Source organism: Rhopalosiphum maidis, chromosome 1 (assembly GCF_003676215.2).
Source record: "Rhopalosiphum maidis isolate BTI-1 chromosome 1, ASM367621v3, whole genome shotgun sequence".
Classification (NCBI taxonomy): domain Eukaryota; kingdom Metazoa; phylum Arthropoda; class Insecta; order Hemiptera; family Aphididae; genus Rhopalosiphum; species Rhopalosiphum maidis.
This window is the reverse complement of record NC_040877.1, coordinates 60364390-60390155: the sequence shown is the minus strand read 5'-3', so window position 1 is coordinate 60390155 and position 25766 is coordinate 60364390. Positions and strand designations below refer to the sequence as shown.

Below are 25766 nucleotides of genomic sequence, written 5' to 3'. Positions count from 1 at the left end.
AATATTGTAATAGAACTTAAAGTAGTAACTACATAGAAGTTTTATAAAATGTTGCATGTTTGTATTATCCAAATCAAATTTGATAAAAAATATTATACAGTTCTTGCCTAATGATTTAACATAAATTAAATACTGGGCATATCATATTTTAATCACTAGAAAAAATTTGGTGTTAATTGATTTTTGATTAAAAAATAACAATTTGTCAGTGAAAATTTTATTATAAAATGTACACCTATTATTGTCAGCATTATAACTCCAAAAACAGGACAGATATTATACGCTTTAAATCTAATGATATCATACATAAAACTTTATTGATACATTATGAATGTTGACTACTTACATTAACCGACCAAATTTTGTGAAATTAAAAAATAATTATATATAATTATAATATAACAAATGTGTTAAACTCAGTCAATTACACATTCAGCTCCTACTTTAGTAAATGCTTCTTTTAATTTCTCTGCTTCGTCTTTACCAATATCTGATTTGATAACTGTAGGGGCACTTTCAACAAACTTTTTAGCCTGAAATTGCAATATTATATGAAATATCTGGATTATGTACAAATTTAATATAGTACTAACCTGTACTAAATTCATGCCTTCCAATAAGTTTTTCACTTCTTTTATCAAAGCAACCTTTTGTTTTTCATCGAATTTCATAAGTTTAACAGTGAAACTTGTCTTGACTGTTGTAACTACTTCATCTTCTTCTTCCTTAAAAATGATAATAAAAGTAATTTTAACATTGGTAGAATGTTAATTTTTAAAACTACTCACTTGTCCTGCTGCAGCTGGAGCGCTGACCATTGCTCCCATAGGAATATCTTTTAGGTTAAGACGGACTTTTAATAGTTCAGTAAATTCTGAAACTTCAATCATCGTTAAGGAAGTGATTTCTGTATACAATTTTTCTAACTTAGGAGAGCTCGACAGAGAGCTACCGTCGGGCTCTGGTACAGTCAGTGGCTGAGTAGCGGCAGAATACATTCTTAATGTTCTATAAATGAAATAATAAAAATTTGTTTTACATCTGCACGCCTATAAAGATTATTTATTTGTTCATACGTACTTCTTGGACAAAGGTCGCAAATGTCTGCCAAACATACGGATTGGAGTGTTTAACAACATTTTAACTAGTATATTATTTATTACTTATTAAATAAAATTCAAAAAAAAAAATTGGTCGATAAGAAACTTGATTGAAAAGCTTCGGTTTTCCGGATCGACTGAACTAAGAACTAACCTAAAATGATACCAATAGCAAAACAGCTGAAAATTTTCTAATTCTTAACACTGAAACGAGCCAACGAAAAAGATATGGTAATAACCATATCCATAATATAATAACCATAGTATAACCATCTCTTTTTCGTTGGCTCGTTACAGTGTTAAGAATTGGTTACGTACCACTTAGATCCCGCGACAAGTAGATCCACGTACGTCAACTGGATACCTTTAGACATTTAGAACCTCAATGACATTTTAGATTCCATATTAACTATGATCTCCCACGTCATACTCATCACGGCGACAGTCTTAAAAACTTGTCTAAAAAAATACTTAAATAACAATTTAAGTTTTAAAAATATTATAAAGTATAAGTAAGTTACATGGCGTTAGTAAAATCTCTAATTCCATTAGTTATGATATTAGATTCGATGTTTTAAATAAGTAGTAACGTTTCATTATATTCTAATATACACAATATATGAATTATCGATTATGTTAATGTAAAATTTATATATAATTTTTAAAAGAACTTGCTCAAATACCTATTCATTATAATAGGTAAGTATATTAAAACCTATAGTATACAAGGTGACTATACTTATTTAAAAGCATTGTATGGCCGTTTTTTTTTTTCAAAACTATTTTATTGTAATACTCTTTTATAAAAGTTAATATTTCTCGTTTCTTGATATAAATAATTATTTAATTGGTATTTAATAAAAAAATGTATGCAAGGTAACTATAAAATAAGAATAACAGTGTTAGGTAATTTTCCACACCACCTTTATTATTAAACGACGTACAATAACATTGTCCGTATTGTTTAATAACTTTATGAGGTATTACACGAGGCGCGTTTTTTTTATTGTGGTGTCCCCAGTAGGCCTAATCCACATCGTAAGCGAGAACGCATCATATGCAGGGGCGTATTTAGGTAGGGGCTTTGGGTACCGTCACAACAAATGTGTGCCATAGAGGTATAAAATACTATAGTATTTATATAACATGGTGTTCTATGGTATTAACAGTTTCACCATTTCACGGCGTAGAAGTTTTTTAGTTTTTTTTTTTACTGAGGGGGAGGCGGCAAAATATGTGTTGCCCTTATTCTAAAATTCCTAAATACGCCCCACTGATCATATGAATGCATTCAAATAATAAAAAAAATGTACAACAACTTTAACTATATAGATATCAATATATAATTTATTTCAATAAGGAAACCTAGGAATAAAAATACGATTTTCGCTATTGTGCAAGCTACAAAAACGGGTAATGTGTATAATATGTGTGTTGCCGGCCGGCGATAGTCAATGTGTTGGATGAGTGGATGAGAGATGAGCGCTGACGCGTAAGGGGACAACTAAATAAAAATTATTATAATATAATATAAAATAAAAAAAAAAATATAAAAAAAAAATATTAAATATTAAATAAAAAGTAATAAAATACTTATATATTATATACTACAACTAAATCATTACAACTACAATACATACTAAAAATAATTTAATAAGTCTATTTACTAATTCCTTATACTTATACTTAGGTATATATATTATATATATACACAGTCGGCACATTTTCCATCAGCTCAACGACAAATTCTTCGTCGGTGGATAGTCCATGATCCAGCCAAATGTTCGGTTCCTATAAAACTTCAACTAATGTGCAGATTAAATGTAATTTAAACTTATAAAATAACAATTTTAATGTTTAAAAAATCTGTGTTGGTGTTCTTTTATTTTTGAATTTAAATTAATTTTAAATTTTATATTCATAATTTATCAGTTAAAAAAATTAAACAATAAAATTAAAATAAAAGAACACCTAAAACCGTAATACAGTATATTATATGAAAAAAACCATAAAAGTTAAATATAATTTAAGTAAATATTCATAATATACTGTACTACTGTTCAAAAAATTATACTATAAAACAAACACATCCTGGCCACACTTGATATTAAGATGAGATTTCTTATTAATGCTGCAAATCTTCCTCCGGGTTGAGTTACAGCCAACACATTTCCCATCAGCTTTGTGACAAATTATTCTTCACTAATAAATATTATATATTTATATATAGCATATTGTACCTACTACGATTCTAAAAATTATAATATAATACAAACAAATCCTTTCGACAGTTGATATTAAGATGAGTTTCTTATTGATGCTGCTAATCTTCCTCCGGGTTGAAACGAAGCCGAATGCCGACACATTTTCCATTAGCTCAATGACAAATTTATCGTTGGTGAGTAGTCCATGATCCAGCTAAACGTTTGGTTCCTATAAAACTTCAATTAATGTGCAGATTTAATGCAATTTAAACTCATAGAAAAAACAATTTTAATATTTCAGAAATCTGTGTTGGTGTTCTTTTATTTTTGAATTTAAATTAATTTTAAATTTTATATTCATGATTTATCAGTTAAAAATGTAAACAAGAACTAAGAAGATTATAGTATGTTGTAGTTTAACTTTCTGTTCGGTGGACACCTTTTAAATTCCTCACTCTCTTTTATAAGATAGTTAAACAGCACAACAACTATAAAAAATATAAATTTAAACATACATAACATACATAAAGACGAACTAGCTATGTGATAAGAAAAAAAAAATTAAAAAACTTGGTAATTTATCAACGTATTATTAAAATAAAAAGAACACCTAAAACCGTAGTACAGCATATTTTCTGAAAAAAAACCATAAAAGCTAAATATAATTTAAGTAAATATTCATAATATACTGCACTACTGTTCAAAAAATTATGGTATTAAACAAACACAGCCTTGTGACACTTGTTATTCAGATGAGCTTCTTATTGATGCTGCCAATCGTCCTTCAGGTTGAAATTATACAAGGATATAGCGTAATTATTTCAGTTTTTTTGTTTTTCCGATATTATGGCAAGATTTGAAATTTTTGTTTTATTTTACTATTTACCACCCACAGTACCAAATAGATCATATTTCAGTACTATCACTAATGGCCTTGTAACTGATGTTTCTTAAATAAACTACATAATTTTAAAATCATAATATATTTTTCGCTATGTCCAGGATCTAAGGTGTACTTAACGACTTTATTTTATTCTTGGCAATTTCATCATTAATGCATAGTCGGTAACCTTTTTGAACTCTCAGGCCACATTCACAAATTAAAAACAGTTTGCGGACCAGATAAAAAAAAAAATTATATTCTTAAATTATTTATTATGGAAAAAAATATTCTCTAGAACTCTAAAACTTTAAAATAATAAAATATCAATAAAAAAAATGTCAGTGTTTTAGAATTTAAAACGGGTCGTATATACAATAACCCGCCGGTTGCCGACCACTTCATTGGATTGGACGATCGAAAATAAAATATAGGTCAGTCATCGGGGTAACAGCTTGTAGAAATCATTAAATATTTATTTTATGGCTAAATAGTAAATTTATTACTACCTCAAAATTATAGGACAATTAACCTACGTAAGTATCCATCGACGCTTTTGGGCGAAATCAAGCTGCAGTGCCATATTAAAATTCAAACGTGCACCGTCACAGAAGAAACAGCTAGTTTATTTCTTCATTTGTCTTCTTTACGCTTAGGAATGGAATTATTGAAATATTTTATGAAAATGAGAGTACTTGTCATGTACTGAAAGCTGTTGTTTGACGACTGTTCAATAAAATTATTAGAATTGTTAATCGTCTCCTACAAATGACAACGATTGTCGTTTGCCATGGATGATAAATATTATAATAATGTTTTTTTTTTATAGAACTCTTTGTGATTTTATAGGATTTATTATTATATTTCAGCTGTATTGCATACGAAACTTTTGTTATCTAATTAATTTCATAAGTAAAATCATAATAATTGTATATTATCCTGAATTTTTTTTTAAATTATAATTTTATAACGGTTATTAACGGTTTGATACGGTTTGGCTGAACTAAATGATTAATAATTTTAAAAATATTTAAAAGTTTAATCATTAAACTGATATTACATACGAAATAGTTAATAGATTATGATCTATTACATAAAATAAAGAAGGACTTACAAAATTAATAAAATTAATTTATATATACAAGCAGTTATTCATATTCAACTTGTTATACACTTATAGTCACATATCATTTCCGTTTCGATACCGTCCTGTTTAGCAATAATACATACTCATACTATTTTTACTGATTTTAAAATTAAGTTATAAGTTCTAATTAATATGCTCAGATAATTTGCGATATTAATATATTTATATATATAATAAATTCATCTATTTATGGTATTATGCTATGTTTATTTTATCCTATAAGTGTATAGTCAAAATATTTTGAAAATTATAATATGTATAAGAAATGTAAACATTAACATTTGATAAAATGATAATAACGTAAAAACATTTAAATACATTGATAATTAAAAATTAATAATACTAATTACCAAATTAATTAATTTGTAAAATCCTTATGATTATTTTAATCCTCCGTCAATTAGATCCTCTTGCGTCAGTTAGTCACATGGATCTAGCTGTCGAGGAATCTATGTGACCGTTCACCGGCTTAGGGACCTCACCTATTACGAGTCAATGGTTAAATACAGTTTTCTTATAACCACGGTATGAAAAATAAATGTACAATTGTACAATGTTATCAATATTTTGGCGGGTAAATAAAATATAAAAATGATACGATCACAAATTCGCCAAGTATAGTCGACGTATCTAGTCAATTTCATATGTAACTTTAATTGTATCGTACATTCGTACGAAAAACTATTATAGTATTAGTAGAATTCTATTTTTTTTTTTTAGTATAAAATATTATATTATATATTTTTTTTATAAATATTTTATATTCGTTACGTTTTTGATGTCCACGTTGTAAACGCACGCAGACGACTTGAAGTTTAAAAAGAGATGGGTATTCAAGGGCTGATACCTCTTTTAGAAAAATCATGGAGAACCGTTAATGTGTCGGAGTTCTCCGGATGTACTGTGGCCATTGACGCTTATTGTTGGTTACATAAAGGTGTATACACCTGTGCTGAGAAATTGGCAAGAGGAGAAGATTGTCAAGCGTAAGTATTACTAGAAATATTATTTAAGTTATATACTGAATTTTCAACGTGTATCTCAATGAAACAATATTAGAATATTAATCTTCATATCTATTGTCTTGTTTTTAACAACTAAATTTATTTCTTTTGATAGCATAGTTATACATCTGTCTGATATTTTAGTATTTTAAAAATCCAGAAATGTTACAAAGTGAACTGTGAGAGGGTTTTAGTTAAACAAATTTAGTTGGATGCTAACAGATGATTTCGAAGAAGTGTATAGTTTAAAAATATGTTTATATTCATACAATTTGCATTAGCCTAATTAGGATTTAGATATTATAATTATTTAAAGCAACTACATTTATTTTAATAGCATTAGTTAAAGCTTCAATTGAACAGATTGAATTAAGATCATATAATTATTTCTCAGTATCTTTTAGTTGATAATATTTATTTCACAGTATATTTATAATACTTTGCTTGGAGTTGGCTTTAAGCAGTGGCTAGTGAGATTCATGCTCTAGACCTCACATTAATGAAGTGAAAATCTGAGGTGTTTTCTCACAAAAATTGACCTATACCTCGCTCCATCTTGAGGTCGGCTCGAACTATACTATATATCTTCATACTGTTTCTACTGACACTGGTAATATTATACATGTATGTACATTATTAACAGAATTCAGTATAGTTGAATATTAAATAATAAAATTTTTTTTTTTTAAATAAATTTACTTAAAATCTAGGACTAAAAGATTTTTTATAATTTAATAATAATTATTATTAAATATAATATTATTCTATTTAATTTAATAATTTCTATAATTCTTTAGGTATGTATACTATTGTATGCGATTTGTGTCTATGTTGTTAGCTCAAAATATTAAACCAATTTTAGTTTTTGATGGACAACATTTACCTGCTAAAGCTGATACTGAATTAAAACGGCGAAAGTAATAATATAATAATTGTTTTAGTGATGTCATATTATTTGTTCTTATATTTCTATAATATATTTTATTTAGATTAAGAGAGCAAAATCGAAAGAAAGCAGCCGAGTTAATGCGTTTAGATAAAGGGAAAGAAGCTTCATCACTTTTAAGACGGAGTATCGATGTTACCCATAAAATGGCATTAAATCTTATTAAGCGATGTAGAGAGATTAATGTTGATTGTATTGTAGCACCATATGAAGCTGATTCTCAACTAGCATATTTAAATTTAAGTGGAATTGCTCATATAGTCATTACAGAAGACTCAGATTTGTTGCTGTTTGGTTGTAAACGAGTAAAATAACTGATTTTTAAAGATTTGAATATATTTAATTAGCTTCATGTTTAATATACTTATAGGTGTTATTTAAAATGGACCAAAATGGTGCTGGCATATTAATTGAACAAGAAAAATTACATCTGTCAATGAATATCCAACCTGAACAATTTAGTTTAGATAAATTTCGTTATATGTGTATATTATCGGGCTGTGATTATTTACCTTCTATTTCTGGAATAGGATTGATTAAAGCTCGACAATTCATCACTAGAACAAGTGAACCTGATATTTACAAAGTACATTTTTCAATTATTTTTGCTTATATTTGTTTTAATCTAATAATTTATAAAATATGTTATTATTTCAATATTCTAGGCACTTTCGAGATTAGGTTCTTTTATGAATATTAAAATTCCACCTGAATATCGTGATCAATTTATGGATGCTGATCGTATGTTCCAATATCAACCTGTATTTGATCCATTATCTCGTCGAGTAATACCATTAAATGAAATATCAGACCCTAATTTACCTGTGCTTGTTTCAAAATTAAGTAGTAATCAGGCTTATCAGCTTGCACTAGGAAATATAGATCCTTTTTCTTTAGAAATAATGGATAATTGGGATCCAGATATTCAATTAGTAAGAATGCTTTTATTTTATTGATAACCTATTATATTTCTATCATTGATTTGGTGGTTTTAGACTCCTGAAAAAATTGCAAAAAAGAAAATTATTCAAGCTCGCCATAAAAGTATTTGGTCAAAAGACTATCAACCATTTAAATATAATCCTGAAGTATGTACTTTAACCCAAGAAATCATCAAGACTCCAACTATGAGTCCCAAAGTATCAAAAAATGTTATTCCGTCATCACCAATTCATCAACCACCAGTAGCAAAAAAACGTCTTCCTGGTACTTATTATTCTAGATGAACACAGAATTTTAAAATAATTTAGATGTACTATTTATATTATTTTTTAGTAACTGAAGATGATATTCTAAATACTCTTGACGAAATTTACGAAAATGAAAAAGTCTCAGAAAAATGTGACATTATTACTGAAGAAAAACATAAGTCTACAAAATCAGCATATCTCAAAGATTGTAAAATTACAAATGAATCGTTGAAATCAGAATTTAATATAGATGAAAATGAATCGCCTTCATTTTTAAAACAATTAACTAAGAGAAAGTATACAGTTATAGATCCAGATGTACAGATAGTTAGTGGGTTAGTTATTAAAATTCTTATAATTCATTATAAACAATTAATAAAAATAACTTATTTCTAGGTACTTTTCCCCTCAAGTACCCAAAATTAATGATGTTTTTGAAGAAGAATCGATAAATCCATTTAAAAGTCGCAAGATAACGATTCATGAAAATAAGAATATTAATGACGATAAGAATATTTTTTTAAATACTAATAATATTAATGAAGGAAATTTACTGCAATTGTCGTGTCTTGAAAACGAGGAAGTTAAAACAAAAACATTTAATAAAAAACTGCCTAGTCAAACATTATCAGCCTTTAGTTGGAAGAGCTACTCAAATAATAGAATGGTTACAAATAAAGAACTCAATGAGGAACAAAAATACCAAAATAACTCAAATGATTGTACTTCAGTAGACAATGATACTAAAAAAGTAAGTATATTAGCTTACATATTTATTATTATTATATTTCATGACTAAAAGTATTTTAGATACAGTTAATATTTATGTGTTTTTTATTAGATATTATACTATTGTCTATTATAGTTATAAATGTAAAATTAAAATATATTTAAAAACAATTGATTTAATATATAAACATTAGAATATTTTCATTACAGTCCTCTTATAATAGTTTTACATATTATTTTGTTTATACAAATTATACATGAATAATTGATTTGTTAAAAAATGTATATAAATTAAAATACATCAATCTCTAGAAATAAAATATTCAGATAATTTAGGAAAATATTTTCATTTTACAATATAAAATAAGTACACATTTCTTTTAACTCAACAATAAATAATGTCAACAATTGTTAAATATTCTATAAGACACGTGACACTATCCTCTATAAAATCATTATTTTTACAGGTCGACCATGAAAATGATATTGATGAAGGATTTGGTAGTCAGAGCACAAAAGAAACGAGTAATTCTCCAGTTGAGACACCAAAACATGGAAAGCGTTCATATCCAAGGACTGGATTATCTAAAAGTACTGGGAAAAACAGTCAGACTCTGTTGTCCAAGTTTGGTTTCAAGTAAGCAATTGCGTTTAATTTAATTATAATATTATTTAGATTACTATTGTCTAATTTTACAGAACTGGTGACAAATTAAAACGTTGAAGACTGTTTGCTCAAATGATCATTTCTATTCACCCTAAGACTGATGACATTAAGCTTATGTGTTGTAACAAAGCTTGAAATCTTCATAAATAATTTTTTTTTTTTCATTGTTAGGTTTTAGATTATTATACATTTAATGTTTTATAAAGATTATCACAAATAAAACATTACTTGGATTTATGTATTTTCTTTATTCTATAATGGTCTAAACCGTATGTGTAAAACAATTGAATATTGAAAGCCCTTGCTGAAGCACAATTTATTTTTACACTGCACAATTGAAGTTTCAAATTAAAAATGTTTATAAATAATATAATAGCCGTCTAATAATATGCTTTATAACTCGTCTTTCATTAATGCAATAGATTGATAATAATAAAAAAAAATAAATTTTCAAATCAATAAAAACTTTTTTAATTTAATAAAATACATTCAATTACTTAGAAGCTGTGTAAAAAATAGTTAGTTACCGGCATTCTATTCATAGTCAAATAAAACTTGTGTCACTTTAATGAAGAAAACATAAATGTATAGATATAATTATTATATTATATACATTAAATATTAATTGTTTATTGTTTAGTTTTCCTAACTCTATATAAGGCAATCATCTATCATTACAATTTGTTCCCCCACACAATATACGACTAAAATTATACAATTTATTACGGCCAACAAATGGAATGTTTATATAGATAAATAAAATTGATCTTTCTTACATACATAAAAAATTAAAAAATATTAAATGTGCTAACTTTTTCTATATTTTAATACGCTCCAAATATATATATAATATTTATATTACTTAATGTTAAGTATTTACAATTAATTGGTACAAGAAAGTAAAAAAAAAAAAAATTAAAATTAAAATTAAATTATCATTTAAGTATTTTTACATCATATTAGTAGCACCCATTAAAACTTGGGATTTTTTTACTTATTACAATTCAATGCATGCGTATTACTATTTATTGAACAATAATACACACATATATGTTCATATTTTACACACTAAGATAAGATCCAGAAAAATTAATTTAATATCTTGTCTAATAAGTCTACCTATATAAATTTGATTAGGTATGAAAAAAAAAAATTAAGAAAAAAAATTCACAACATTTACAAACTCATAGTATGGTTGATACTTAATTATACTTTTAACTTGAGGGCGTATTTTACTCAATTAGATAAACAAATATGTAAGTAGGAAATACTTTCCAAAAGTATAGCTGCGAAATAAATGAACTTCCTACTTTTACTATGCTGATTTGATGAATGGATTGAAAATCAATTCAGCTGTAACTGAAACCTTAGGTGCAGCATACAATGATAATACATAATATATTCATGTTAATAATTAATACATTTTAATAAAATAGTTCTAATTGTAATAATGAAACTAATTTTTTTTTTTTTTTTATAATATAAGTAATTATACATTTAAATAGATTTGATATTTAAGTAAACATGTTTACTTGAAGAGCAAGCAAAAGAAAAAAAACTAATAAAAAAAAAAAACACTCTTAAATTCCGATGACGCCACATTTTTACAGTCAAAAATAAATGTTTAAATTGATTTACATTCATGCAGCATAAAATAATACATTTAGGTAATCAAAATATATTTAACGTATACTCTGAAGAATAAAACCTCTATCACTGCTAATATATTTTGGGATTCGAGTTCAAGAAAAATCAATGAATAACTGCAATTTTTATAAGAAAATATAGATCTTTTTTTTTTTTTAAAAATCCAAGTATAAAACAAGGCAGTTATTATGACCCTGAATGGGCCTCACTGGGATGTCTTAAAAGTTGAGGTTGACTACCAGATTGAATATGCCTAATAGGCTGTAGTCCCAGGATAGTTGTATGAAGAGGAGTCGGTTGCAAGCCAACCTGTTCAGTCTGTAAATGTTGTATTGATTGGACAGCTGAAGTGGTAGCATTACGATTTCTAGATGGTGGTGGATCCATATGTTGCCGTTCATGTAGTACAAGATGATTTTTTTGCATGAAACTTTTACCACATTTTTGACAAGCAAAGGGTTTATCTTTACAAGTGGCATTTGGATATTTGACATGATGCTGTTGTAAGCCATGTTTTTGGGTAAAGCCACGGCCACAGTCTCCACAATAGTGAGATTTTTTATTGGCTACAACACCAGATTGATGTTGTGATTGGTGATGATTTTGAACATTAGCAATACCATTTGATACACCTTGTACACTTTGTTTCAATGTAGCAGCTAGACTACAAATATCAGATAGGAAACTATGGTCACCGATGTGTAATCGCATGTGAAGTGCTAATCCTTCGTCACTAGCAAATGTTTCACCACACTCACTGTAAATAATTATAAATATTAATTTCATTGCTTATTTATTTACTTTATTAAATCAAAAAAATTAATTAATAGATATACCGGCATGCTTTACTCGCAGTTGCGGTATAAGGAGATCTATGTACTGGTGTCGATGAGTTAAGGCCACAGTTTCTTACGTGAACCAATAATGTGCGTCTCTGTAAGAACTCTTTACCACAAGCAGGGCAAGATTCAGGTATACGGCCATGTTGCCGTTCATGGTTAACCAATTCAAATTTACGCAAGAATGCTGCTCCACAGTCTGGGCACACAAATGGTTGTGTTCCTCCGTGGAACCTTGAATGCATGACTAGATGTTCTTCACGCGAGAATGTCTCACCACAAACCTGCAAGTATTTTATAAGTAATTTAAAACACCATTCAAAAAGATCCATTTCAATCAAAGATTTGCTTACAGAACATGAGTATGGTCGTTCACCAGAGTGGAATTTTATATGAGTAGTCAAATGTCGTTTCTGAGGAAATCGACGACGACATTCAGGACACTCAAATGGTCTATCCCGAGTATGTACTCTTTCATGACTCACCTAAAAATTAATTATTATAAAATATGATCAAGTGAAATAGTTGTATTATATAAATTATAGTTGAATGAAATACTAACCAAATGATGTTTTAAGGTAAAACTCTTATTACATTCTAAACATTTATATGGTCGTTCCGAGCTATGCAATAGCAAATGAGTGCTTAGACAATGTTTGAGAGCAAAAGTCTTTCCACATTCAGGACAAATATGAGGTCGCTCACCAGTATGACCTCGCATGTGAGTTGACAAATGATGTTTCATTAGAAACGTTTTGCCACACTCTTCGCACCCGTGGGGACGTGCTTTTGGTGGCTAAATAATTATAATAGGATTAGTAAATTGATTAGTAGTACATTAAAATAGGATCTTACTTGTAATGGTTTGATTTCAACACTAGAACTAGAATCGTGATTGACGAGTGCTGCAACTGCTTGCTGCTGTTGCTGTTGATGGTGTGTATTCAAATTTGGATTACCAGTTTTGCGTGTGAAATACTCCCCGTCAGTCGTAGACAATTGTATAGGCGGCGCCAAGAAATGTCTAGCTTCTTCGTTCATAAAAAACATACTTCGAAACATGAGATTGTTGCTCATCGTTGTCACGTCATTCTGGTTATTTTTTTTGGCCGCAAGCCGAATATGTTGTCCAGTCGCAAGCCGGCCCTTCTTTGTCGCTTTGATCGGTTTCGGTTCGAAGTACGCAGAACCTGAATTGGCCAACGGCAATGCGCATGCACTATCAAGGTTCAGCCGTTCGGTTAGATGGTCCGTCACCAATCTTATTGGCTGGAGACTGTCATTGTACCTGCGAACGGTGCATTAAGTATACTATGCGCGATGCGACACCCACGGACGACATTCCACACGCGCTGGTTCACTTACCTTTTTAACATTAACTTGCAACACGAAGACCTGAGTGACTTCGGGAAAAGGCTAAATTGCGCACGGTCATGCACAGACGACAATCGAAACAGACGCTGTCCAAACAGTGGTTGAGACCGTCCGACGGCTAGAAGTCCAAAACACTTGGGACGCGCGCGCGCGCATCGTCGTCCCTAGACTTCGTCAAAAGCGCAACGGTTGGGTGCAGCAACGATCCCGAACGGACGGAAAAACTACCTACCTATAGAATCGAATTTGGCATCGTAAACAACGGAAAGCGTCAATGACATCTTCTGTTGTGTTGATAACGTTCCGCCATTTTAATTGTGTAGGTGAGTCGACGGAGGGTCGTCGCGACGATGATTACATGCGCGCGCGGGGAGACAAAAAAAAAAATCGACAATAACGTTGAGAGTGAGCGAGAAAGAGAAATAAAAGCGAAAAGGTGTACTAACCAACTGTCGGGATGGGTGGAGGAACAAACGACACAATAATATCGCACCGGACGACAGCACAAACTGCAGTCACCGTATACACCATTCGAGCACGGCTCTATCTGACGGACTGTGACCCATCGGTCGTAATCGTTTCATCCATGATAACGCCCCTCGGACAACCAGTCGCCCACTTATTTTGAATCACGGTTTTAGATTATTGAATAGTGCAACCAGCAGCTGCAGCTGCTGCAGTTCCATTTTGTTTCCGCCAAAATTTAAAAATGTTCCTAGACTTCCGTTCCCACCGATAACATTTATAATACGATTGACGTTTTAGCTTAGATTTTTTTTTCAAACGTGTTTACAACAATCTTAAATAGTTCATTGGAATAAAAAATTTACAGAAATAATATTTACTGCAACAATGCGACCTTAAACAGTAACGAAAGACAATAACAGGAGACTCTATAGTCTATATTTTAGAATAGAAATTTATATAAACATTGTATGACAGCGGTCCGCATTAACATTTTGGAAAGGGCTAAGATTAATTTTGAAAATTACAGAGATCGCAGGTAATGAATCAATTAGAATTTACTTAATATTAACCTAAATAAGAGTTTTCGTTGTGGCTATCGTTTTCTTCAAAACAATTCTTAATTACATATTATATGATACTAAATAAAATATATAAGAATAATACAATAAAATAAATAAAAGATACTATATTGTATATAATAAAACCACAAAGCAAGTTTTTTATTTTATTTATACGTTAAAAGTGTTTAAGTGTACAATATACACAATTTAAACTTACCTATAGTTATAATTTATAACAATTCATTACGAAGACAAAAATATAAAAGCATAAATCAAATACTACTATTAATAAAAATAAAAGTCTATTAATCTTTAGAAAAAAATAAATATTTCAAAAGTATCATTTTATATGTGTATATTAAGTATTTTTCAAAAAAAATTTTTTCGATATATCGCGATATGACTTTTTTCAAAGTATCTATTAAAAAGCTTTGTTATTAATGTCCATAAATATTTATTCAAACGATCTATTTTTATTTAATATAATTTAAGTATATTGCATATTTTAACTTTAAACAGGAAGAATTCATACTTCATAGTGAGTACTTCAACGAAAGTATTGTAAAACGCTAGATGCCGCATCATATATATTACGCTCTCTTAATTTCAATTACAAAATACAGATATAGGTGATTTTATCTTTTATGAAGAAAAATGTAAAAATGCTATGATTTTATTTAAAAGTGAAAGTATAGTGAGACTAACAAAAATTATTTAGCGTGCACAAAGAGTAAATACATACAATTTATTCAAAAATTATAAAATGCTTCTCTTTCACTTAACGATAGTGAAATTATGTAAAAATATATGTGACGATCTGTAGATTACGGTCTGTAGACCGTAATCAAAGAATAGTAAATTTAACGTTAAAATCTTGTTCCAGAACACTCTTGAGATCATGTATCCACGTATAGTGTAGTGCAATTTTTGTGTATAATATGTATAAAAATCTTACTTGTTGTTCTGGACAGGACACATATCATTTGAGCTATATATAATACATACTTCGATATGACAGAAATGGACAAGGACGAAAGTGCAAATGTGTCATGTATAAAAATATAAATAAAATATACGATGAGAGACACTAAGTACAATATATGGTAAGGCTGTCTGGCTGTATTCTTCACGCAAACCAGACAGGTTATTTTACACTAACACACCACACATTGTATAGTGTATATATAACTATATAAGGGATGGTACGCGCACACTAGGGAGATCAGTGGCGTACGCACGGGGGGGGGGGGTGTCAGGGAGATATGACACCCCCTTAAAAATAAATATCTGTTCAAATTATGAAACAAGGACTAAAAAAAAAAAAGGTCAATATGTGTATATAATTATGATATGACATCCCCCTTAAAAAAATTCTGCGTACGCCACTGAGGTAGATTTACTGGTCTTGCTGACTAAAGGATGAAATGCGTTATCAAAGGGATTTGAACATCAAAAGATTATCTCTCATCGGCGTCAAGCCCCTTTCTTGGTTAATCCTCGTCTTCGGCGGCAAGATAGAAAGTAACATATTTTCTGTTAAGTTAATTTTATACAAAATCATAACATGTGTTATTAAGTATTCATGAGAAAAAATAAATAATTATGTGATAATTGATATAGTTGGTGTGTTATAGCCTTATAGTCTATAGGTAATAGGTGGCTATACATAGGTACTCTGAAACTCATTTGGGGAATACAGTTCCTGTGGATGTTGCGAACGAGCATTTATTCAAAATAGATTTTTAACCAAGTATACACACGAAAGAATGATAGCCGATATGTGTAATTTGGCATTTAGTAATGTTTGAAAATTATTAGTATATTCATTGTATATTTATTATTTTTATTGCATAATTTATCAAAACTAAATAAATATTTTACTATTTTATATTTTTATACATAACACATTATACAAATCCTAGCTATTGATATAAGTTTTAATTTATGTGGAATTTTGTTGGATGAATCGTAATTTTTGGCTAAATATCTGACTAAAAATGAAAAAATCTCTAAATCAATATATAATATTGTAAAGAGCAAGGACGTATTATAGCGCATAGGCACTATAGACACTGTGCCTAGGCTCTACGAGTCATTTTTGGGACCTACAAAAATAAAATGTGTGGCAATGATTTTTTTTTATTTTAATTATCTTGTTTTATACTTAAATACGAGGGATAAAGAATTATTCAAATTGATGTAAAATAAGTTGTTTTTTTATGGTTTTTAACAATTCAATTTTCTATATATTTGGAGACTTGGAGTAAAATGAATTACCTATCATAAATACGTATATATAGAATAATAATAAATACATAACATATCATCGAAATTCTCCTGAGACTTTGACGCTGGTCTCTAATACATGATGATGTTGTAATAATATGATGTTGATAGTATTTTATAGCAACTTTGTGCCTATTTATTTTATACACGATGTATAATTTATAAGCTTACATGAGAGTATGGGACATGGCGATATTGATTAATTGTATGGTTTATACTCGTATAGATATTATATAGAAATATAGAAAATAGACCTATAGTTATTTTATTAGGTTATAAATACTTATAATAAAGTTTTGTGTTTGGTGTGATCTTACCAATAATAAGTTATTTATTTTTTTTTTAAATGTTGACTAGTTTTTTTATTATTATTATTATTATTATGTAATTATTCTAAATCTAATTAAAAAAAAAAAATTAATTATACTCACAATTACTTATATTTTAGAATATAGTTTTTTCAAAATAACTGTTTTTCGAGGCCCTATAAGTATTAAATATTTAAAAAACCGGAATCACGTACTTTTGGACCATGATGGGACATATGTAAGAAAGAAAAATTTACTTGTTCTATGTTCTTATACACGTATATTGTTTTAGCAACACACCTAATTATGTATGTGAAGCAATGTCGATTTAAGCAAGGACATTATGGGTGTATGTCCAGGGCTCATGCAGACCAGGGGAGTGGGGACCCTCGAACTAGATTTAATTTTAATTGATTCTGTAATTTTTAGATTATGGAGATAGTTATTGATTTAAAATATTAAGCGACGGTCCCTTAAACATTCTACTATATATTTTAGAATTTTTACAAACACCCTACACTCTTATATATAGACGTAAATTTAGTTTTATTTCATATATAACGGGTTCGTGAGCACTATAAAAAAAGTAATTTTTTTATGTTTTTATGTATATTGTATATATTTATTGATTCACAACACACCTTATCATGAATTGGAAATTTCAAACTTCAAAATGTACTCCTTTGTCATTATTCATAAATAAATAAAATCATAAGACCTTAATGTGAGATTATTTTTTAATTGCTTGAAGATTTATTATGTACAGTAGGCAGTATCTACCAATTATTAATTGATAATAAATAATAATAACTATTAATAATATTCGCTATTATAATACTTTTTGGTAATTCAATCTTAAATGAGCTCATAATATTTTGTAAATACATCCGTTGATATTCTATAATATTTTCTATACCACGGTTATCTAGAGATCTGTTGCTTATTAGGTAATCGGACAGTCGAACACTCGGTATTCTTTAAATATCATACCTATAAATAGAATATTATTATAATATTATGAGTATATTGATTAAAATAAACTGGTTATTTTGTTAGGAATATAAAATAATATTATATGTAAATTTGAACTGGAATGTGAATCCAAAAATAGACACAATATCAAAGCCTGTTTTAATTTTTTATATTCAATTATAAATAATATGATGATGTTATTTAGGTAATACTGGTAAAAGTATGTTTGTATGAACTTGAATTATTGTATTAAACCTGCAGTCTTACTTATTCCGCTCATCTGAAAGTACCAACTTATCTAATTATTGTTATCACTATTATACGTATATACTGTATATACAAGGGGCTTGATCTTTTTTTAAATGCGTCTAATTTTTTTTTTTTTTTTTATTAGATTGATTGATAGGTATGATTTAAATTTATTTCATTAAGAGGACAAGTACCCGCATGTGTTATCTCCGTCTTACACACGTTAAACATAGCAAATTTTCATTCACCATTTTCAATATTATGCTGTTAGTTTTGATATTAGAGTGAACTGACCTATTATAAAATTTAATGGTAAGATAATTATCCAGGGCTCCATGTAGCCATCTATTGATATTATTATTTTTAAGTAAGTTATGATCTTTTTGAAACGGTTATACTTAAGTTACATAAATTTAAGGCAAAATAATAATAAGAGTGTACCTAAATATTTTTGTTTCAAAATTTTAAGAGCACATTTTTGATTTATTAAGTTCATAATAACTGCTTACTGGCATAACTTTGTGCACTTTCTTACAACATTTAAGTAGTTATCACTTATCACTTACTTATAAATCATCATGTCGATTGTCGAGAATAAATTGAATCTAAGATAGATGTACCTATTATACATTATTACATCGTTTATTTTCGAACATAACACGTTTGTGCATAATATTTTCAACAATTAACCTGAAAATCGTGAATATGTTTTAGCAAAAAGTAATTACAATTCAAAAATAATAGGTGGAATAAGAAAAGAAATTGACGTAAAATCAAAATCGCATATAAAAACATTGGGAAAATTATTAAATTAAAAAAAATACATTAGACTATACAATAAAGAAGTCAACGTTTTGCAGTTAAAAATATTAAATTAACCACATAACAGCATTCTGAAATTATTACATAGGTATCATAAGATAATAGTAGGGGTACTAATATAATTATAAACATATTTTTGGAATACTGTATTGAGCCAATCTCGTGGTGTTATCTGGGTAAAGTTAATTAGTTCAGAATTATATGGACCTAAATATACTAATAGGTATAAAGTAGTATATACCTATTGTACCTACACAGAGAAATTCACTCAAACGTAGTAAATAAATTTACGTCCTAAACTTTAGGACCTTAAGTATTGTTTTTTGGGAAAATTCACACATACATTACATTATTTGTCTTCTGTTTTCTATCCATTTAGTAAATGATTTACATGTCTGCTATATTTTAAATTTTTTCGTGCTTAAATTTAAATTTATTGAATGTACTATACTAAATACTATATATCGTCATTAAGGTATATATATATTATATTCCATTCACATCTCATAAAACAGAATATCATACAAACACACTACAGTATTTATAGATATTAAATTAAAATAAAAAAATTATTGATTATATATTTAAATGATAAACAGAAAAATTAAATTTCAGATTAGTAGTCAATAGTTATAATACAATTTGTACAAATTGAGAATATTATTTAAAGAAATATATTAAAAATATAACACGTACCTAAACCTTATATTCATCAATATTATACATAGAAAATTTAGGAAGAATAAAATTTGTTTTATACAACCGTGTTAAGTGTTAATCCGATAAAATAAAATCTTTAAAAAAATAAATTCTAAATTATTTATATTTAATTATGAACCTGTACGACCGTTCCCATTCTCAACAAGCTACAACCCACCTCATCTAATATACAAATATTATCTCAAAAATACAAAAGTTATTTGATAACTATTGAAGGTCTTTTTTTAGAGTTATAATAACTTATCAACAGTTACATTAACCCGTGCACTACACAAATTATATACAACATGCCTCGTGTTTAAATCTGACATAATATTGTTCGTCGGCCCTCAACGGTATAACGATCTTAAGAACTTAAAGATAGCCAGTAGATCATAAATACATTTTTCCAGGTTATTATCTGTTGAGTTTACATAGAAATACTTTTAAAATATCTAGCTACAATTCGTTAGGTTTTTTTACGTTTATCTTAATCTAACCACGGTTTAAAATTATAATAATTACCATTCAATATCACAGATATAATTCACCACGTCCTTACCTTGGCTCTCAAATTATATCTATCGACTAAATGGAAATAATAAACGAATTAGCTAAAAAAACCTAGAAAATTTTATTTCATAAATTATAGAATTTACGATAGTTAAATTTTTATCTAAATTTTAACTGCGTATAGAATCGTGTTTGAAAAAAATAAATATAAAATAAAATTGTTTACTACAAGAAGAACATGCAGCTTATAATAAGCCTTGTATTAAATTTTAAAGATTTTTCGGAAAGCTAATTTTTTTTATCGGCATTTCAAGAAAAAAAATTTAGAGAAATCGTAAATTTCAATGGCCTATAAATAGTAAAAAATCAAAATATTTTGAAAATTTTATCGTAAATAGATAACGCTAATATAAACATTCATGAAAATTTCAAGTATTTACAATAATTCGTTTTTGAGTTACAACAAAATCAAAAAATCAATTTTGTCGAAAAGTGAGTATTTCCGTTACTTTTTCAGGGTTTTTCCTGACGCTTTTGAAAACTACTTGACCCCAAAGTACCGACTAGATTCAATTTCCTTTTCAAATATGGGCTGAAGTCAAAAATCAAAGTACTATTACTACTACAAAACGTGATGACAAACACAAAAGTAAAAAAAAAAAAACACATCGTTATAGAATCAATACATTCATCACTCCATTAAGAATCTAAAATACAAAGTACACAGATCCATAGAAATCTATTTACTATACTTCAATGTTTAGTATACTATATTAAGAAATACGCAAAAGCAAAATTGATTTTTCTGTTTGTCTTTCCTCCTGAACTATAAACAGCACATGGCTATCCTTGAATAATTAGCCACTAGGTATATACTATTATACTGCACCTAGTATAATTTTGTAGTTTACAATTTTTTTGGATTATTTATATTTATTCAATATGTAACATGTATACCTATTTATTATTTCTACAATTATAAATATTAACTAATATATTTCATGTATATAATGTGCATTAAAACATAGCGTTAAAATGTAATAAGTATACACATAAATATATAATATGCAATATGCATAATATTTAATGTTTATCTATATTATATTCATCACTATGAGCACGTAGGTATACAATATATGCATAATGTATATGATATATCTACTGTGGTTACTGTACTACTGTTGGTGTATGTGCCTAAATATACCTACTAAATTACCTACATAATTATATTTGAGAATTTGAGATAAGAACTTTGATGTAATAACAAAATTTACAAGGTTTAATCTAAGGTGAACGGGGCAACAATACCAAACTAATAGGTAATTTTGATCTCACTAAACTATTTTGTTGCAATATAATTAATTAACTATTCAATGATTTTGATTAAGACAAGACAAACCTTTAATCAAGTGAAATTGATACCTATTAATTATTATCAAAGTAATAGTTCTAATGTAATTTATTAATAGCAAAAATGTACGTCGAGTTAATCAAACTAATATTGTGTACAATTATTTAATGATGGACATTGTAAATTTCTAATATAATTATTAATAGGTATTATTGAGATGTATTTTTTTAAATTTAATTTTTAAGATATATTATGCTTATAATAATTACGAATAACAACTATAATAACTGTTACATATTGATATCTAATTTTTTGATAAATATAAAATATTTTATTATAATAAAATAAGGTAGGTACAGTTAAAATACAAGTGTTTTGAATTGTTTGAGTAACCCGTTCAACGACTGCCGTATCTCAAACTAATCCAACAATATAATAATAAATTATTATATTATTTTATTTATGTTTTTTACGACCATCGAAATTCATATGGATACAGCATTCCTATCTACACTAAACATTCTAAAATTGTAGGCCAAAAAATAACGGAAGCACAGAAGCTTCTGTGATTAATGATGGTGTTAATTGTGTTGACTTATAGAATTATATATATATATATTATCGCATCCATACGTTTAATATTTATATATATATGATCAAAATTAATAAAAATAAAAAATAAAAAAGAGTAATAATATCTATGTGCAATCAATAATAATTAAACAAAGATTGTAAATTATTTTGGTTAGATATTAGAGTTAAATATTCAATCTAAATTTGTGTTTGACTCGTGACAACCGTATAGTAAAGGTAATAAATTATCTTTGTTTGCTGATAATTGTTCACACAATACTAATGCAACAGTTAATAATGCAATATTGTATCAGATATCTATAATAGTGTATAAAATCTTTTTCATTTATGGTCTTATGGAGTATTTTTATTACAAATAATAAATTATTGGTATTAAAACGATTCATATAAGATGTAACTGCGTTATTACATTATTACCTACTCATTACATTAATATAATGAAACTTCTTATATAAACAACTAATGAGTGAGCACACGTGCGCAAGTGTGATAGTATAATTTATCAACAAATCTTTGATTTTTGTTATGATAAAATATATAGTAGACAGTAGATATATACTTTTTACTGTTATACTCGTATTCTCGTATATTAAACTAATACATCTATTAGTTATTTTATTATTTAAGTTATTACACAAAATATTGGTAATACTGAATTTATGGACGAAGGCAAACAACATTATAGATCCAATTATTATATAAATCCTTTTACTTCGTTTTATAACTCGGTGGTTTTAGTTAATAGTAGTAAATAGTTTAATAGTCATAAAATGGTTGAAAAATTCAATTGAATTAATATTCAATAAAAATCATGTATTTTCTCGAGAGACCTTTATGACGGTGTTGACGTTTAATATTTAAAAATATTATGATATTCGATTCGAAAGTGGTGGTTATTATCATTTATCAATAACCAAAAATACTTCTTAAAAATGTTTTTTACAATTTACACGGTAAATTTATACCAAAATATTTTAGGACATTTTTATAATGTTATTTTTTACTTTTAGGTAGAGTTATTGTACGGAAAAATCCCTGAAATTTATTCAATTCTTATATTCTTTGAATACCTATACTATCTATTTTATGTCTTTAATTAACAATAAATAGAAACACCACGTGTAGAAACTGATGAAATAGGCATCTATCTTTATTGACCTAAAAAGCATTAAAAACAGACAACAGTACATGCAATTGTACAATTGTTGTACAATTGTAAATGATAATAAAATTAATTCTTGCTTTCGCGCTTAGAAATTAAAATCAGCCCAACTACCCAAACCATTGTTTCTTTTCCTATACGGATGTCCCCGAGATTAGGTTTATGTCTCTGTGACCATAGTACCATACCTGATAAAGGCGTTAAAAATGTTTTTCAACTATTAAATTATCATTAATATAATTTACTACCTTTTGTCCTTGTTTATTTAAAAATAATATTTTTGATGTAAAAAAACAATATAATATATCTTTATACATTCTAAATATTATTGTCTTAAACTTTTGTTACGTCATATTATTATATTTTAAAGATAAGAAGCTAAAAGTTTTTTCATATATTAATTTTCGATGTTTGTAAGTTTTAATATTTGGAATTAAAGGTATTTTTCTATTATATAACTAAAATAGTAGGTACTATTTTGTAAATCTGATGAACACAACTTTTTTTTATACATACTATAGTAAAATTTCTCATCAATAATTTTAATAATACAATGATACACCACTTATAAATACATAAACTTTAATCTAGCTTTATATTGCGACATTTTAATTGGTACGTGATTACGTCATTGGCGTCATGGGATCTACATTTTAAATTTATAACTAAACCATTATAAACATTTTTTACTGGTAGGTAAATATATAAACTCGATTAATTTCATACGAATACGGCGCCTACCAATATATTATTATGTATAATACGTTCAAATATCAAATTAGTGGTTGCCAATAGTGAAAAGACTATGGAGATGTGGGTCATGCTATTTTTGATACACATATTTTATTGTTAATTAAGTTGTACTGTATTCAAATATTATTACCTTAAATGTTCACATTATAATTTAAAATGATTTTATTATTATTACTATTTATGAAGTCATATTTTAAGATCACAATTGATACCAGGTGTGTATAAATTGCACTAAAGAATCATAATCCTCTTAAGTTAAGAGTAGTAGTCTTGGTTTGTTCGTTCTTTACAGTGTACTGCACAATTACTTTTATAATATACCTTAAAATCTTTTAATAATTAAGAAATCTCATTGTAAAGCTAAAAACCTTGTCACTCATGGTATTGAGTCTTTTCTTGTAATTGTAAATGATTATAAGTAAAAAGTTGTATATAATTAAGTATACCTACTCAAATATAATAAACAGTATATATACTACATACACGATGTTTAAATACATTTTATAGCTATAAAAAAAAATGTATTCTATAGCATAATAAATAATAAGATTAAACTATTATTGATTTAAATACAGACATTTTCTTCATTTTTTCGTCATACATTCAAACAATTAAGGATTGTATTTTTCAATAAAGATAACTTGTTATTGTTCTTAATTCTTAATAAACACTAATGATGTAATTATAGAACAAACTTTCAATTTTTCTAATTATAAATATGATACTTGTTGAAAAATTAAAGTTAATGCGTAACGACTATATACATATATATATATACAGGTTGATTATCCAAATATGTTCATCCCCATTTTTTCCTTTAATAATAAACTTATTCAAATTATAATTTTTGGAAATTTTTAAGTAAGTATACTTATATGATTATATTTAAAACCCTGTATATTCAAATATTTTTTTTTTATACCATTTATGGTGTATCCTGTATTGATAAGAAATTTTTTTTTCTAAATGAAAACCACTGTTTTTAATTGTAAATTATTAAGCAAAATAATAATATCAAATTAAAATCTTATAACTAGAAGTTTTTCAAATATTTAACTTTTTTACGAATATTGATTTAAATACGTAAATATTTTCAAAAAAATCATTTGCTTATTAAATTACAGTAAAATGGTTATGATTTGAAAAAAAAACGTCTATACAGTAAAATTCATGATATATTTACTACTAAAATATATATATATGTTTCAGATATATTTTAGATTTGAGTCTAACTTCACTCCCATTATAATACCTACCTCTATATATACACTCAGAGAAAATATAATTTTAATTTCTATGATT

At 27.2% G+C, this 25766-nt stretch overlaps 3 protein-coding genes across 4 annotated transcripts; 1 reads left to right on the top strand and 2 right to left on the bottom strand.

Annotated features, from left to right (window-relative positions):
• Positions 1-201: 201 nt before the first annotated feature.
• Positions 202-1262, bottom strand: LOC113548156 (39S ribosomal protein L12, mitochondrial). The gene is made up of 4 exons (XM_026948879.1): positions 1081-1262; positions 789-1008; positions 594-725; positions 202-533 (listed from the first exon to the last, which is right to left on the bottom strand). The coding sequence occupies exons 1-4, from the start codon at positions 1137-1139 to the stop codon at positions 417-419; spliced, it is 528 nt and encodes a 175-aa protein (XP_026804680.1). The 5' UTR covers positions 1140-1262; the 3' UTR covers positions 202-416.
• Positions 1263-5985: 4723 nt separating this feature from the next.
• Positions 5986-10102, top strand: LOC113554543 (exonuclease 1). Of its 2 annotated transcripts, XM_026958437.1 has the most exons (11): positions 6246-6317; positions 6761-6959; positions 7133-7252; positions 7325-7586; positions 7652-7867; positions 7947-8213; positions 8277-8487; positions 8557-8806; positions 8868-9222; positions 9668-9837; positions 9900-10102. In XM_026958437.1, coding segments are annotated over exons 2-11 (1878 nt in total). In that variant the 5' UTR covers positions 6246-6317; positions 6761-6957; the 3' UTR covers positions 9925-10102. The 2 variants fall into 2 exon arrangements, with proteins under 2 accessions (XP_026814231.1, XP_026814238.1); XM_026958430.1 differs by lacking the exon at positions 6761-6959 and having other exon boundaries at positions 5986-6317.
• Positions 10103-11103: 1001 nt separating this feature from the next.
• On the bottom strand, positions 11104-14092 carry LOC113554555 (gastrula zinc finger protein XlCGF57.1-like). Its single transcript, XM_026958449.1, has 6 exons — positions 13719-14092; positions 13209-13641; positions 12916-13149; positions 12707-12838; positions 12351-12637; positions 11104-12271 (listed from the first exon to the last, which is right to left on the bottom strand). Exons 1-6 carry the CDS (start codon positions 13727-13729, stop codon positions 11701-11703), a joined length of 1668 nt encoding a protein of 555 aa, XP_026814250.1. The 5' UTR covers positions 13730-14092; the 3' UTR covers positions 11104-11700.
• Between the last annotated feature and the right edge of the window lie 11674 nt (positions 14093-25766).